Consider the following 17,282-nt stretch of genomic DNA (forward strand, 5'->3'; position numbering starts at 1 on the left):
AATAGGGGTTTTGTATCTTCTCTGGTTTACCTGTTGTTGTCGAAGATTTCAAAGCCATAGATGTCCAAGACACCGATAACAGTGTTCTTGCCATGGATGGTGGTGTCTGAGTTCTTGACCGCAATAATATCATTGATGCGGGAGACAATCCAACAGAAAAGGCGCTCGTATATGGCCTGTGATGAAAATGACCTCGTAAATTCTTGCATGGTGGAAATGAGTCCTCTGTTTGGATTTTTTTAAAATTATATTCATTTATTTATTTTGACTGTTCTGGCTCTTTGTTGCTGTGTGAGCTTGTCTCTATTTGCAAGGAACGGGGGCTTGTCTTTGCTGAGATGTGTGGGCTTCTCATTACAGAGTTCCCCCACCCCCATTGTGGCACAAGGGCTCTAGGGCACATGCATTTCAGTAGCTGAGGCACGTGAGCTCAACAGTTGCAGCTCCCAGGCCCTAGAGAACAGGCTCTATAGTTGTGGCACACTAGCCCAGTTGCTCCATGGCATTTGGGATCCTCCTGGACCGGGGTTCAAACCCACGTCTCCTGCAATGGCAGGTGGAGTCTTATCCACTGCGCCACTAGGGAAGCCCTGGATTTGTGATACGTTTTAAATTCTTATTGACCTCCTCCTTAGCATTTAGCATAGCTGTTAATCCTCTAAGCTAAAAAATGAGAAATACAGATCATTTTCTAAAAAATTATGTGACGTTTGCATGATGTTTGGATGGTGGTTATTATTGGTCCCTATGTGAGCTATATTTCAACAAAATTCCTTAGGTGTGTTTCTGTGACCTGGTAACACCAATAATTTGCTTACTATCTCGTATAAGTCACTTTGTTGCTTTATTTTAACCTCATCAACTATAAAAAGCAGAGAACTAACGAGTTCTATATTCTATGGATTCTAAATACACAAACGTTGACTTATAACGCTAAATAAAGATCTAAGCCAAAAGGACAGCATTTCAAATTCCTTGAGGTTCAAATATACATTCAGCGCCCAAGAACACACACACCAACATGTAAGGACAAAGGCACCACACACTCGCACACACTCATATCCTGATACAAATGTGTCCTGCAACGTCTTTCCTTAACATCTCCCTCCAGATACCCGCTCTCTTCACCTATGCACGTCCAGACACACGACCTCCACTCTTCACCTCCTCTTCCAGCCACTCCAGTCTTCATTTTCTCTCATTTTCTCACTGAAATGGCTCATCAAGGACCCCAAGCACTTCTCTATGGACCCTTTCTCGTTCCTCCACGTGGACATCTTACCCGGATACTTGGCAACACTCGACCCAGTTTCCCACTCTTGCCTTGAAACTTTCTGCCCTCTGATTCAGGACATCACACTGTCTTAATTTGCCTCTTATTTCACTGGCTGTTCCTTCTTGGTGACCTTTAGTAGGTCTTCTCTTACTGTTCCTCAGTCACTAAGTTGTGACCAACTCTGCGACCCCATGGACTGCAGCACGCCAGGATCCTCTGTGCTCCACTATCTCCCGAGTTTGCTCAAATTCATGTCTACTGAGTGGTGCTATCTAACCACCTCCTCCTCTACCTGACCTCTAAAAGCTGGAGTTCCTCCTGGTCCTCTTCCTTTCTCTCCCTATCTCCTCTTTTCTGTGTCATTTCATACGACAATGAAGAACAGTGATATGATGTTTCCCCCCAAAAGTACCATCTGAACGCAAGCTCTCCTCTGAGCTCCAGGTCCCGTGCCTGACTGCCTGCCTGATAGCACTCTTGGATGCCTCACGGCCATCTCAAACTTCTGTCTTGTCCGGACTGCTGATCTTCCCACCTTCCCCAAACTTCCTTCTTGTTGTTCAGTCGCTAAGCCATGTGCAACTCTTCTGCAACTCCATGGACTGTAGCCCGCCAGGCTTCTCTGCCCGTGGAATTTCCCAGGCAAGAACACTACAGTGGGTTGCCATTTCCTTCTCCAGGGGATCTTCCCCACCCAGGGACTGAACCTGCGTTTCCTGCTTGGCAGGCAGATTCTTTACCACTGAGCCACCCTACTTCTAACCACGAATAACTAGAAACAGAAACTTAGGGATTCATTAGAAATTTTGGTACCAGAGCCCTCACAACGCCAACAGGCCGCCGGTTAAACTCCCACCTTGGCGAAGGCATCCCTTCCGTAGCTGGCTTCCTGCTCTGTGTGCTGCTTGTCGATGATGTCGCGGCCCGTAGCCACCGTCCGGTAGAGGAGGGCTTTCTCCACCATGTCCGTCTTGGTGGACAGCAATTCCGCGATGATAGATACAAGCTTGCCGTCTTCAATCAGAGTAGTATCACCATCCACCACAAACTTTAAATTTCCCTGTATCAGAAGAGAAAAACCAAGACACATCATTTCCACTGAGATTCTGAAAAACGATGTCAGGGAAAGATTTGCCAGTGGGAGAGAATTCCCAGGGACCTTGTCTGTAGCACCTATCTTCCTAAATACATTAATATCTCAACACATAAAAATCGAGTGCTTCATCCATTTCGTCCTTCTCCAGACACTCCTCTATCTTTCAAATTATCTATCTTTCTAATTTTCAGTGTATGGTTTTGATGGATGGAAATTTTATATTTTTATGTTGTCAAATCTATGAGTCATTTGCTTCAGGGTTTCTCTTTCTTTGGTGTCATGCTTAGATCATTCCAACTCTGAAGATTTTATGAATATTTAATAGATTTTTCTATTCCTTTTACAGTTTTCCCCCTCCTATTTAAGCCTTGAGTCCAGCTCTGAAGGTATGTCAGTATAAAGTAAGAATCCAACTTTATTTTTTCAGATGATTACTTGCTCCAGCACCATTAACTGAATAGTCTAAGCTTTTCCTCCTGATTTGAAATACAACCTTTATTACACATTAATTTCCACCAATTTTTTGAGTCTATTTATATTTTACTCATTCCAGAAACAATAAATATTAGCCAGCTACCAAGTGTCCAGCACATGAACTAGTCTGTTGATTAATCTGGTGCTGAACTTATGCAGCAAGTTTTAAAGCACTGTGGCTTTTACTATCATTTTAAACGGCTGGAATTAGTTGTGTCTCTTTCCCCCAGCTCCCCCTACCCTACTATTCTCCTTTAACACATTTTATTCACTTTTAGTATATGCTTATTGTTCTAGTAAGTTCTAGAATCATTATGTCAACTGAAAAAAGAAATTCTTCTTTGGATACTGAAGTATCATTGTCACACTGTATTTATAAACTAGTTGAAACAATGAAATAATTTAGAATGTTAAAGTCTTCCCACTCATAAACATTTATTTAAGAGATTGTTTACATGCGGCTATATAACAGTTTTCATATAGGTCCCGAGCATTCCTTTTTTTTGTTGGGGGGGAGCCCTCCACTGAGTCTTTGTTGCTGCGTGTGGGCTTTCTCCAGCTGCAGGGAGTGGGGGCTACTCTTCGTTGTGGGGTGCATGCTTCTCACTGCGGTGGCTTCTCTTATTGGGGAGCACGGGCTCTCAAACGCAGCCTCAGTACTTGTGGTGCCCCGCGCATCTGGGATTTTCCTGGACCAGGGCTGGAACCCATGTCCCCTACATTGGCAAGCGGGTTCCGGACCACCAGGGAAGTCCCAGGTCCTGTGCATTTCTGATTCCCTTAGGGTTACTCTCTCCACAGGAAAGTGAAAAGTCATTTTTATTCCAGATTTGCATTCATGTTGTTACTCATTTACCAGGAGGCTACACGTTCATTATGCTTTCAAGATCTCTAATAAATACAGACAGTAATGAACAGACTCCCGCTGACAGTTCTTTACTTCTAAGTTTAGTGTGATGTGTGGAACATAACTTGTGCTGAAGTGGCCAGGGTGGCCCATGGTACTAGCTGCAATGAACTGGCTGTGCTTTTTTGGGGGTGGGGTGGGGGGTTCTTTTAAGCCAGTCATTCATTTCCAATCTATAAAATGAGACAATAAAAATCTAGCTCTGTGATTCTGGTTCAAATGCCATTAGAAGTTGACTCTGTTCAAAAGATTTGAGCTTATTCCATGGGTGGTCACATCACTGCTGAATTCTTCTTTTACCTTTGAAAATAACCAGTCCAAAGCCTAACATACCAAGAAGGCAGTGAATGAAAGCCACAGTCTCAAAACCTACAGTGGCTTGGAAAATCCCTCATACTATTATAAAATGGTGGAGGAAACTACAGATACAATAATTTCTTCAACATGTCAGAGGAATTTTCTCTACATAAATTACTTTTTTACAAAACTCCAAACGTTCTGAAAGAACATTCGAGCTCCACAGGGAGGCGATAACTTCTGAAAGGCGTCCCCACTCACCAAGTGAAGAATAGCAGCCAAGATTTTATACGCTGTTTGAATCTCCTCGGGTTTGAAGCCAATTACTTTCATGGCATCGGCTACTACTTTGAATTCTGCAGCATCATTGATAGACGACTGGGAATGAAAACAGGAAACTGAGGTCACAGACATTTCATCTGAACATTAACATACAAAACCAGGAGACTAAATTTAAGTGTAGCCAAGGTCCTGATGCCTTTGGAGTAAGTCATTGAAGGGATGGGGAGTATCCAGAGAAAATACAATGATTTCAGGGGTAGCGATATAAGGCAACACCCGCAAGGCCCACTTCTGTGTGAGAGCCGCCATCTCTCATAATAAGCACCAGGCACTTTTCTGGAAGCTTCAGTGAAGGAGCAAGTCCTGAGTTGGCTCAGAGAAGCTCTGGGATGAGTGGAGGAAGTGGCATGAGATGTGAGACCACAAGTGGAAACTCTGACTGAAGGAGCCTCCGAGACACATGCCTAGCTATTGTTGTCTGTGGCTTTTGGTTCCACAATTAGTCTTGTCCAGGCTGGGAACAACGCTCCCACGCTGGTTTGGTCGGGCTTCCTACTTCAAAGGTGAGAAAGAACACTCCCCACCCCACCCTCAAAAGCCAAGTGGCCTGCCTCAATCATTTGGCTAGCTGGGAAACAGTCCGGGAATATGACCTCACTTTTTCAAGCATTCTGTAAACATTCAGTATGTCAGAGATTCTCGCTGTACAAGAGGGTTCCTGTAGAAGGAATGTTTACATCTCTCCCCAGAGTTTCCTGGGAGCTCCCCAGGTGGTGCTAATGGTAAAGAACCTGCCTACTAATGCAGGAGACATAAGAGACATGGGTTCAATCCCTGGGTTGGGAAGATCCCCTGGAGGAGGGCATGCCAACCCACTCCAGTATTCTTGCCTAGAGAATCCCATGGACGGAGGAGCTTGATGGGCTACAGTCCATGGGGTCACAAAGAGTTGGACATGACTGAAAGGACTTAGCACACACACAGGCCGCTACTTGAGCACCTTACACCCAAGTTCATATGTTGAAATCTTAACATTCAAGGTGATGGTGTTAGGGATGGGGCCTCTGGGAGATGATCAGGTCTTGGAGATGAAGCCCTCATGTTGGGATGGGTACCCTTAGAAGAGAGACCCCAGAAGTCTGTCAATGACAAATTGGTGCTTGCCAAGGGAGGGCCTCTGCCATCTGCCTCTGTGGGGACTGAACTCTGCGCAACTGCAGCTGTTGACCTCTGCCATGCCCTGAAGGGAGTTCAGGGTGGACAACAGGGATGGGGCACTTTATGCTCCAGGGAAACTGGTGGAACAGGTCTTTACATAGTTATTTTCAGAAGCTGATTTCATGATCCCAATCGTTGCATCTCCTCACGTCAAAGAGAAGCACTAAAACCCTTCATGGTGACATCAGCTCCTCGTGACCAGCAGAAAACCTTTTGTAAGATACTGACCTTCCCCCACTACCTCTTCGGAGCAGCTTCTCAGAGCTATCTCCTGGGAGGCAGTCCTCATTTTGCCCAGATAGAACTTAACTCACAACTCTCACGTTGTGCATCTTTTTAAGTTGACAGATCCCTGGTCCTTCTGCCCTGTGAGGCCATGGCAAGAAGGCACCACCCTTGAACCACAAAGTGGACACAGACTCTGCTGGGGCCTTCATCTTGGGCTCCCCAGCCTCCAGAGTTATGAGAAATCAACATTTCTCATATACTTATGGTATTTTTGTTGTAGCAACCCAACTAGACTAAGACAAGGGTTCAAAGACTAATTGCTTGCCTTAATCTGTAGCCCATTGGAAATAAAAGGGTGTCAATAAAATTCACAGTAAAGCAACGGTAACTGCCCATCTTAGGAGTTTTTCCAAAGCAGTGGCTGCGGAGAGTCTGATCTTTCCTTGGTGAGTTTCTGCCTTGGTTGGGACACAGAGACCTGGCCTGATGCTCACCTGCTGAGGAAGATCAGAGGAAGGGGTCCCCTCTGCCTGATGAGCATGTGTTCCTTTAATTCCAGGACTCAACCAGGCAAACTCTTCCCCTTTCCAGCTCTCTAAGATGCTTAACTTTGTTTAGGCTCAATTTCCTCATGGGTACAAAAAGCATAATGGTACCTTTCTTACATGGTTATTGGAGAAGGAAATGAGAATTTACATAAAGCAACTCCCTTTATATACAGGTCTTGCCTTCAGTCTTTCCCAAGACCCTGATGCTGGGAAAGATCGAAGACAAAAGCAGAAGATGGCAGAAAATGAGATAGTTAGGTAGCATTACCAACTCAGTGGACATGAATTTGAAAAACTCCAGGACATAGTGAGGGACAGGAAAGCCTGGCGTGCTGCAGTCCATGGGGTTGCAAAGAGTCGGACACAACTTAGCAACTGAAGGACAACAACAGTTCCTAGCACAGTGAAAGTGCCCAACTATCAGATTATTATTATTATCAAAAGCCACAACAGTGTTGAAACTGCAGAGAAACCACACAGGAAGTCTACATGTCCTACTGAGGGGAACTGTCCGCTGCCTACCCAAGGGGCATTTTCCAGCCCTACTTCTTTCCTACTGATGAAACTCTGATTTGTTCACCCCTTGCCAAGAGCATGTGTTCTTCAGGACTGGTTTCCCCTCACCTTAGGAGGTAAATCTTCATTGGTCTAAACTAATCACAGGCATCTTTTTCCCCTAACCAAGTGATTGGTCAGTCATGGGCACGAGAAGCCATTCTGGCCCATAAGACATGAGGCTTCCCTAGCTTATCAAGGGTTGTGGCCAGGAGCATTTTCTCTGCCTGTGACTGCTGGAACTGCCACTGCCATTTTGCAACCATGAGGAAAATCAACTTAAGCAGACCAGCCAAATCCAGTGAGGATGGCAAAATTGTAAGTTGGAGAAACAAACAACCATCTGGGTCTCTTATTGACATTGTTAAGGCACTGAATTAACCAACTCTGGAACTGCCCCATCCTAGGGCTTCTTGTTATGATATAATCAAGTTCCTTATTGTTTTTGGAGACTTTTAATTGGGTCTTACCTGTAACCCACAGTATCTTAACTGTACATGAGTCCTACATTTTAGGATGGCTAAGTTATGAAACATAGAGAGTAATACTTCATAGTTATTAAAACTGTTCTATTAATTTATATTTGTTTACATAGAAAGATATTAATGATTATATTATAATTTAATAAAAGGTTTACTTAATTAGGATTTATTGTATGATTCCATATATAAATATATATATATATATATATATATATATACACTGCTGTTATCAATAATTATCTCTGAAAGGTGAGCTTTAGTATATTTCAATTTCCTTTTGGTTCATCTTTATTTTAGGTTTTGACTATGATCATATATTACTTCTTGGTTTTTATTGGGCAGAAAAAAAAGGAAGGGGAGGAATAGGAATGAAAATTGTTGATGAAAAGGGAACCTAAGGTAAATTTAGCATTGAAGAAAAGACTAAATGTTCATTTAATATTTGCTTTTTTTGGGTGCTTTACATGACCCAGTCAAGAGTCACTAGGTCAACAAGACAATTTGATTTAAAGAGAATATTTTCGGCACTGTTCTTTTAAGTGTTGATTTTACAATCCTTTATACATTTTGAAGTACCTCTGACCTATTCTCAAAAAAGTTGGTGTTGCCCTCTGTTGTTTTGCTTGCTTCCAATTAATTTTCAGCCAAACATCCTGTTCCTGGATGACGATAAAAGTATAAAACTTGTGCAACTTAAATGTCAAACAATGGAAAACTGACTGCAAAACCCTAAATATCATTTATTTATATGTGTGATAATAAAAATATCGCTAAAACCACTAATATAGGTATAATTAGCTTAAGATGAATCGCAAAGAACATGAAAAAAAGACATGCTTCCCACATCTTGGATTCTTTCCTTTTATAAAGTCTTTTATTTTCTCCCCCAAATACAAATGCAATGCATCTTTAATTATAGAAGAAATATGAAATATGGAAAAAGCAGAAGAACCCAAGTATGTATAACTTTATATACCCAGAGTAAACAAGTAAACCCTGGTCTATTTCCCTTCGGATCTTATTTCATGTATTTATACACCTTCCCCAATGAAACTATAATTACTGTTTTATAACCTACCATTGGCAAATCACTACATTATTAGGATTAGCTACAAATTGGCTAGCAGAAGTTAGATGTATAGCAGAACATGAATTAGAAACCAAAGGGCAAAAGGATCGGTGTTATGTGTGTGCAAGGGCTTTACATGCAAGGGAAGGGGAAAAAAAATGTGAAAGCTGAATAGAAATGCTCCAAGGATCACAAAACTATTTCATCAAAATCATGATTTGAAAACCGAATGAATGGCGATCTTTGATATTTTTCAACCACAGTGCTTTTCAGCTTTCCTTTAACAACTTGCCTTTGGCCAAATCATATCGTACCTCCTTTTGCGGTGGATTTCCTACTTGTAACAATATTTTTAGAGGGTCAAAATAAAAGGAATGGGATTAAAAATTAAAAACAAAAAACCCCACAAGATCAGAAGAGAGAAACTTCTTTCCTGTCAGATGGTGATAAAATATAGTAATGGGTTATTAAGCAAAGTTGTTGCATCAATAATACATTGAGTCTCTGTCCTAGAGAATTTTAAAAATAGAATAAAAGAGTCATTCATTTGCCTTAAGGTGGCAGGCTGAAACCGATAATTAATTAATGTCCCTTCTGATTCTTTGATTCTATATCTGAATCATCTCAAAAAGGAAACGCTTACCTTTAGCTGGGCTCCAACATGGATATAGTTGTAGGATGACAAGGATTTCTGGAGGTGCAGAGAACGTAGCATCTGGTCCGAACCTCCTTGCAGCAGCTGAAAAACATCGAAATAAAAATAAGCTATCAATATACCCACTGAACCCAATATACCATGTATTCTAACTCACTCAGTCCCTCAGTTGTGTCCGACTCTTTGAGACCCCATGGACTGTAGCCCACCAGGCTCCTCTGTCCATGGAATATTTTAGGCAAGAAGACTCGATTGGGTTGCCATTTTCTTACTCCAAACTTAATGGTAAACTAGCTGTTTTTCATCTTCTGGGTTAATTCATTCAGGTCCTCTGGCTTTGAAGATTTATTTTTTATCTCGAGGGGAAATGGCTTCAATATCATCAGAGATGGAGAATGTTATACAGAGTCAGAAGGAAAATTACTTAAAAGTTCTTAGCCCTTTCGCAACATAGCTGGCATGAAAGGTTCTTGCTTGGACTATAGCTGTTTGTGAACCGGGAGCTGGTGCTCTATGGCAGTCATGCGCTTATCAACCTTGTTATCTAGACAGTGTGCAGTTGTGTTTCGAATTCAGAAAAAGTCAATACTGCCTTCAATCTAAGAGGTGTCAGCAGCTAGTCATATGTTGAATCATACTGGAAACAAACAGCTTTTCCTCCTCAAACTCTAATCCCAGGAAAGGACAATTGGGTAGCCAGGACTGTAGTATTGGACAAAGACAAATTTTAACTTCCACTCAAGTGCAGAAAAAGTTACAGGTTCTTTTTTAAAAAAAAAAATATTAAGCTATTAATTGAGTTGTATCGGTCCTTAGTGGTAGCATGGGGGATCTAGTTCCCTGACCGGAGATTGAACCCGGGTCCCCTACATTGGTGTCTTAGCCACTGGACCACCAGGCAAATCCCAGTCACGGGTTCTTGAAATAACAGAACTCCTATATTTGGCAGAAAACTAGTTTATTGAAAACATGGTGAATTATCAACAAAAACACAGATACAATACACGTCGTCCTTCTCGATAGAACATGAATTTCAGAAGGCACTATGTTGAAATTCTCTATGTGAAACTGCACACTTTGGTTTACTGAAAAAAACGTAACTATCAGGCTTTTAAAATTGATTTTTCTTTTTTTTTTTAACAAAAATAACCTGAATTTGTATTCCCATCTGTGGAGTGCTGCAAAATGGGAACAATAGCTCCAACTGAAAAATAAAACTAATTTACCATATTCAGAGTGTATCATTTCAAAAGCTTTTAGGGTCATTAAACTGTTACCTCACTGCAAAGAAACAGAGGGAAGCTCAACCGAGGCAGTCGTCTGGTTGGTTAACTACCTGCTAACTTCTTAGAACAGTCATGCTCCTCAAGTTCCTGAAGAGCCCCGTGGGGGAGGGTGTATGCATGCGTGCCCACGTGTGTGACGTGTCGTGGGCCGACGGAGGCGAGGGAAGCACAAGGCAGGGGAGAGTCCCCAAAGTAAAGATCCATTTCATTTCGTCCACGCCTGAACACATGGACGATTATCTGCGTGAGAGCTTACTAACCTGATAGAAAGAATGAAAGCTCCTTTCTCCTGGCTGTTGCACAATAACTCGAGACTAAGGGGGGAAAAAAGAAACGCATTAAAACCTGCGAATGTACTCCTAAAACAAAATGAGAGCCACTCTCCCAGAGAACCCTGTAGCATCACTGCACTGAAAGGCCCTAAGGACCCCACGGATGGGACCAACCCATGGAGTTTTCTGCGCAATCTTTCGATAATTCTTTCTTAAACTTTCCGAAAATGAAGCTATTTTGATGTTTTTTAAAACCTGGAGCCTAAAGATGGAATTTTCAGGGGGAGGGAATTGGCAGTGGGGAGAATAGGAAGGAATGTTTAGGGAGGAATACTCTCAGCATTCCCTTCCTGAGGATCTGCTGGTATTTCCAAAAGCACCACCTTACATCCTGGACTGAAGTCAGGCGAACAAGATCCGTCCACAGATTCCTCTGCTCGAGAGGGTTTCAAAAAGATTGCTCTTAAGAGAGGACTCAAAATGTAAGGGGATTCTTTTGCCTGAATATGTACATAAAGGGAAGGCCTGAAACATTTTGGGAAAAAAACAAACAGACTGATAATAACTGGCATTTCCTGTCCTTTTCCAACTGACTCTGATAAAACACTGTTTCCTGAACAGTCTGCCTTCAGCTTCACAAACAAAAATGAAGGTTAAGACTGCATTCTGCTGCCATAAAGGTTGCTATGGTATGATTAGGATGGAAAGCCCTTAACTGAGAAGGTAGGTCACTTCATCTCTGAGTACAGTTCAAGGCGACGACTTAACTTGGTCAAGCTCAACCTTAACTGCTGTAACCAGGCAAATCTACTCCAGATTAGTTAGGACACAGCCTCTCTAGCAGTCCCAAGAGGAAAGTTTTGACTGGACTCTTCTACAAATTGGATCTTTCACTCACATGGCAGATAAAAACATACTCTTAAGTTTTCACAGACCAAATGTAGTATGACTCATAATTAGGCTATAAAACCACAAAGTACTATATTACTATATAAATATACATATATACATACAAATGTTACTATAAAGCAGTGAACAAATAGAAACTGGAAGAAAAGGAGATTTCAAATTAATTAAAATACAGACATGGGAGGATGTGTAAAAAGAGCAGAAGCGATTAATCCTAGATGGGTTTTTGCTAACCCTTACCCCAAAGTTGGCACATGTTCAATCACCTCACTTCACACACACACCTAAATCATTATCTATAAATGCTATAACTTTTCCCAACTTGACATTGTAATGCTAATAAGAGAACACAAAAGGAGAACATTAATGTCACAGAACAGTAACTGAGGGGCAGGAAGGGATGGAGAAGAGGATTAAAAGCTACTTTGGAGCAGTAAAAGAAATTCTACAATCAGGTTTTTAAAAAACATTCAGCATTAACAGACTCACAGATACAGAGAACAAACAGTGGTTGTCAGAGAGGATGGTGTTGGGGGAGGGATGGGTGAAATAGGCAGAGGGTATTAAGAGGTACAAACTACCAGTTATAAATGAGGTGATGTACACACAGGGAATATAGTCACTGATACTGTAATAAGTTTGCATGGTGATGGACGGTAATTGGTCTTAGTGAGGTGATTATTTTATAATATATAAAATCACTGAATCACTGCATTGTATACCTGAAACTAATATTGTACATGAATTATAACTCAATTTGAAAACGCAATTCTAGTGCTCCCCCTCAAAAATTCAGCATTTGCAAACATGACCCTCAGAAACCAAGCACATTTTACCTTCTCCAATAAGTAGTTATTGATGTGTCCACCAATTGGGTCTCCCTTGAAATCAAAGTTGATATCCATGTATTTTCCAAACCTGCTTGAGTTGTCATTTCGGTTGGTTTTGGCGTTTCCAAAAGCTTCCAGGACACAGTTAGACTTAAGCAACATATTCTTCACTCTTTAACACAGATAAAGGAAAGTAACTGCGAGAAATTTCAAAGACTGGACGTTTTAAGAAACTAGATTTCATGAAAAGACATGCAAATTTGTCTACAGAGAAGTTGACTGTAGCATTGTTTGCAACGTCAAAAGAACAAGAACCTTTAAACAACAGAAATGTCATGAATAGGGATGGATGACGATAAATTTTTGTTTCCTAGTGCAATACATACTTACCTAGAAAGAGGTCCAGAATATATTAATGAATGAGAAATTAAGTTGCAAAATAATATGTATTACAAAATAGTATGATCTTTTGTGGTGTGTGTGTGTGTGCACGCACATGTTTTACTAAATGCTTACAAATCTGGAAGGGACAACATACTTCAGTATGGTTACCTAGGTTAATGGGGTAGGTAGGTGGAATTTCAGGGAACTTTCATGTTCTGCACAATGATGTAATTTTTAGTTTTTCTATTAAATGAGCATATTTTATTTACATAAATACAAATATTAAAAAGAGATGTTCTGAAAAGAATGGGTGATACAGAAAATGATTCCATTTTTAAAAGTATTTGCTTACAAAGCCTAGTGAAATTTATTGCACTGGTTAATATATCATCAATGTGGTCCTGATTAGTTTAGAAACTGCTCATCATTTTGTTTAGAGCTGTATGTAATCTCTCTTTGGTATCAGGTAGTTAAGTCTTTTTTTTTCCAGGTACAATTTTTAAATAAAGATAATTACAAAAGATGTTAAGTCAGTCCTTATTGATGAACACTAGTTCTCTATCCCAATGGATACATTTTAACCTCATTCTAGGCCTTGTCTTAGTTTCTATTTAACTGACATACTTGCTCTTATATGGGCATATTACTCAAATAACCTCCCATCACTACTTAAAAGTGACCGTACAACCTTAACTCCTCACGAATGAAAGTAGGCTTTTAAGTGGAGCAGGGGAAACTGCTTTGCTACGGTAAATAAAGAAAAGTGTTTATAAATTACGGTCAGATATGCTCTTAAAAGGCCAGTAGATGTAAACATGCCTTACTTTACTGTACCAACTGGGCTTAGAAATTAACTCTTAAAACAAACTAAAATTTAGTTCTCAGCCAGTTACTCTCCTGAGATTCTAAGGAAATTCTAAAAACTTACTTATATCCTTGTCCTTGTCATATTAGGTTGCAAAGTCAGAATCACAATTGGGGCTGTATCGCTACTAAGAAAGATACCTCTTTTGATGTGGCAATCGAGCCCAGTTACAATGAGAGAAGAAAGCCCATGTAGGGTAGTCTAGTCCAAATTCTCTTCTTTTGTACCAACACAGCTTCCTTCTTCTCTACCCATAAAACTGAAGGCTGAGACGTGTATACAGAGTGTGACTGTCCTGTAAATAAATACTGAGCTTCAAACTAGCAACTTTGGATTTTTTTTTTTTTTTGATGTAGACCATTTAAAAAATCTTTATTGCATTTGTTACAATACTGCTTCTGTTTTATATCTTGGTTTTGTGGCCAGGAGGCACGTAAGATCTTAGCTCCCCGACCAGGGTCAAACCCACATTCCCTGCATTGGAAGGCGAAGTCTTAACCACTAGACTTCCAGGGGAGTCCCAAAGTAGCAACTTTAGAAAGTTGCTCTTTTTCTCTTCAGAAAGTCCACACCACATAAGAAAGTCATGTTGCTTTAGAGCCAACTTTCTAAAAACAAAACAAAAAAACCCCATCCATTTACTCCTTAGGATTTACTAGGTAAAGAGCATGTACCAGACACTCTACTGAATGTACACTCAGTGCACACCAGCTTCATCACTCATCTTGCGGTGAGCAGAGAACGATGTGGTATGAATCCTATTCGGAACTGCGAATACCAAGGTTCTGGTTGTCACAGAGTTGGGCAGCATGCATCTGCCTCCCAGAGCCCCCTTTCAGTCTAGGGAAAGTAGAGCACAGTGTAGAAAAGATGCTTGTAGAAAGAGCAAGAAACCTGTGCGTACTTGAACAATACAAACTCCCAGGAGACTATTACATCTTTGCTGAGTGCGTGTAACACTGAAGGCAGCAGCTGCAGACTGGAATTACCTTAGCAGTATCTTTCGATCAAAAAGAAATATGGAAATAGAAGGATATAAATGCAAGTACAGAGAGGACTTCCCTGGTGGTTCAGTGGTTAAGAACCTGCCTGCCAGTGCGGGGGGACACAGGTTCGACCCCTGGTCCGGGAGGATTCCACATGCCTTGGGGCAACCAGGTCCACATGCCGCAACTGCTGAGCCTGTGCCTCCCAGAGAGCAGCCACCGCAACGAGAAGCCTGCGCGCCACACCTGGAGAGGAGCCCCCTCTTGCCACAGCCAGAGAAAACCTGTGCGCAGCAACAAAGTCCTAGTGCATCCCCGAATGAATAAATAAAATGTAAAAGTAAAGATAATCCAAGTTATTAAAAAATAAAAGCACAGAGATCTGCAGTAAGAGAATCAAAGTAGTTTAACCATCAGTAAATGCCCAATGCATATCAGAGTGTAGGCCTAACCTAGTCCAGTCTGTATAGAAAATGAGGCTCCAGCGAGAATTTTCCCGCATGCTTAGACGGCCCTTACCTTTCGATCTCTGCTCTCTGACTGGGGTTGGTGATGGCCGCAATGTACTGCATGATGTACTTACTGGCTTCTGTTTTACCGGCTCCGCTTTCCCCTAGGGGGAACATTTAAAAATTAAAAAAAAAAATTGGAGTATCGTTGCTTTACCAGGTTCTGTTAGTTTCTACTGTACAGCAAAGTGAATCAGCTACAGGGACACATATATCCTCTCTTTTTTAGGTTTCCTTCCCTTTTAGGTCACCACAGAGCACTGAGCACAGTAGCCCTGGGCTGTACAGAAGATTCTCATTAGTTATCTATTTTATTCATAGTAGTATATATATGTCAATCCTGATCTTCCATCCATCACACCCCCTTTTTCCCCTTGGTATCCATACATTTGTAAAGTTTTTAAAAAAATATTTATTTTTATTTATTTGACTGTGCTATCTCTTAGTTGCAGCATGTGGGATCTAGTTCTCTGATCAGGGACTGAACCCAAGCCCCCTGCACTGGGAGCATGGAGTCTTAGCCATTGGACCTCCCAGGAAAGTCACCATTTGTCAAGTTTTTATGTAATTCATTTGAAATCTTTTATGTTTCTGTTCTTTTTTTTTTTTTTTTTGAGTTATTTCATTCTATCTTGATATGGGATTGGTTCTAAATGGATCTGAACATGGTAAAAAATTTAAAACTATTGTAGAAGCAAACTAACAGATGTAAAAAATATCAAGGGGTAAAATGTGGCACAGTAATTCCTTAAAGTCTTAGTACTTGGCGGTGACTCTGAAGTCCAGTGGAAAAGAAACAAGAAAAGTGACAAACAGTGGCTACAGTGAAATTCATGTAACTGTTTTTGCTATAGCAGAGTTTTAAAAAAAATTTTTAATGGGGATGAAATTTTCTTTAATTACATCAATTTTAGTGAAAAACAAAAGCGTAAGCTCCAAACATATGGTGTCACAGAAAAAGCATGACAACTCACATAAGGAGGGGAGAAGGGATAAGTTTATAATTATCTGCCCAGATTTTTAAGTGTTTATCCCTTGTGACCCAAAATTCCACGTGCAGAAATTTATACTCTAGAAATACTAAAAATATGAATATAATCAAATGATAATCTTCAAAGGTTTTAAGGCTGTTTCTGCAGGCTATTCTATGTATTATTGCTAAAATCTGCAAGTAATATGCCCATTAGTAGAGCATTGGGTAAATGAATTATGGTTCAACTATTCAACATCATCCTACACAAAAACAATTGTTAGAGACTGTACTACTTTATAGGCTTTCCAGTGAAAAGATATCCACTATACATTGTTAAATGGAAAAACAAGTTATGTAATAGCAGTGATAACATAATTCCATAATATATATTTATAATTAAGATGCATGCGTGACTATATGTATTTGCACACATAGAGAAAATGTATAAAAAGATAAGTGCTTTTGGGACTTCCCTGGAGATCCAGTGGTTAAAGACTCTACTCTTCCAATGCAAGGGGCATGGGTTTGATCCCCAGTCAGGTAACTAAGATCCCACATGCTGTGTAGTACGGAAGGAAAAAAATAAAGGATAAACACTATATTGTTCACAGGTGTTACTGTGAGAATTTGGGGAAGAACAAGGGATTCGAGAGAAAGAGACTTCCTGTTTTCACTTTAAACATTTATAAAACTGCCTCCCTCCTGCCCCCATTTTACAATCAGGCAATATTGCCTTCAAATTTTGTTTTAATAAAGGCTGTCCCAGAATATAACTCTGCCATCTATGGATGGGGTCGCACAGAGTCAAACACGACTGAAGCGACTTAGCAGCAGCAGCAGCAACACTAAGCTGCCTCGCTTCTCTGACCCTCAATACTCTCATCTGTGAAGTAGAAACACAGCTGGCCTACGTTCCGATCAGAGAGCAGAGCTGACAACCAAAATGGAATACAGATCGCAAAAGGGTTTTTAAAGTATAAAAGCCACTCATGCGAATATGAGGTGTTATGAACATCGAGAGGAAGTCCCACGTTTGGGAGAGGCCACCCTGGGCCAGCGGGCAGGTATTTTCTTATTTCCAACTCACTCACAGGATTCCTTGAAGTGCTCAGTTTTACACAGAGAGCTCAGCTCCTGTTCTTGGGCACCCAGGGTCTGGCACCTGTTTATCCTCCCGCAGG

The 17,282-nt window shown here is 40.9% G+C and overlaps 1 protein-coding gene across 4 annotated transcripts in view; it reads right to left on the reverse strand.

The window, feature by feature from the left end:
- The window catches only part of MYO1D (myosin ID), a 361,342-nt gene that overhangs the window by 239,248 nt on the left and 104,812 nt on the right, over positions 1-17,282 (reverse strand). For all 4 annotated transcript variants that reach the window (XM_006059431.4, XM_025281061.3, XM_044939541.2 and 1 more), the window contains exons 3-9: positions 15,139-15,232; positions 12,391-12,556; positions 10,634-10,687; positions 9,076-9,171; positions 4,312-4,428; positions 2,133-2,336; positions 31-176 (exon numbers count right to left, since the gene is read on the reverse strand). In XM_006059431.4, coding sequence (XP_006059493.3) covers positions 31-176; positions 2,133-2,336; positions 4,312-4,428; positions 9,076-9,171; positions 10,634-10,687; positions 12,391-12,556; positions 15,139-15,232 — 877 coding nt within the window. The remainder of the gene's footprint in view (positions 1-30; positions 177-2,132; positions 2,337-4,311; positions 4,429-9,075; positions 9,172-10,633; positions 10,688-12,390; positions 12,557-15,138; positions 15,233-17,282) is intronic.

Source organism: Bubalus bubalis, chromosome 3, assembly GCF_019923935.1.
Source record: "Bubalus bubalis isolate 160015118507 breed Murrah chromosome 3, NDDB_SH_1, whole genome shotgun sequence".
Classification (NCBI taxonomy): Eukaryota; Metazoa; Chordata; class Mammalia; order Artiodactyla; family Bovidae; genus Bubalus; species Bubalus bubalis.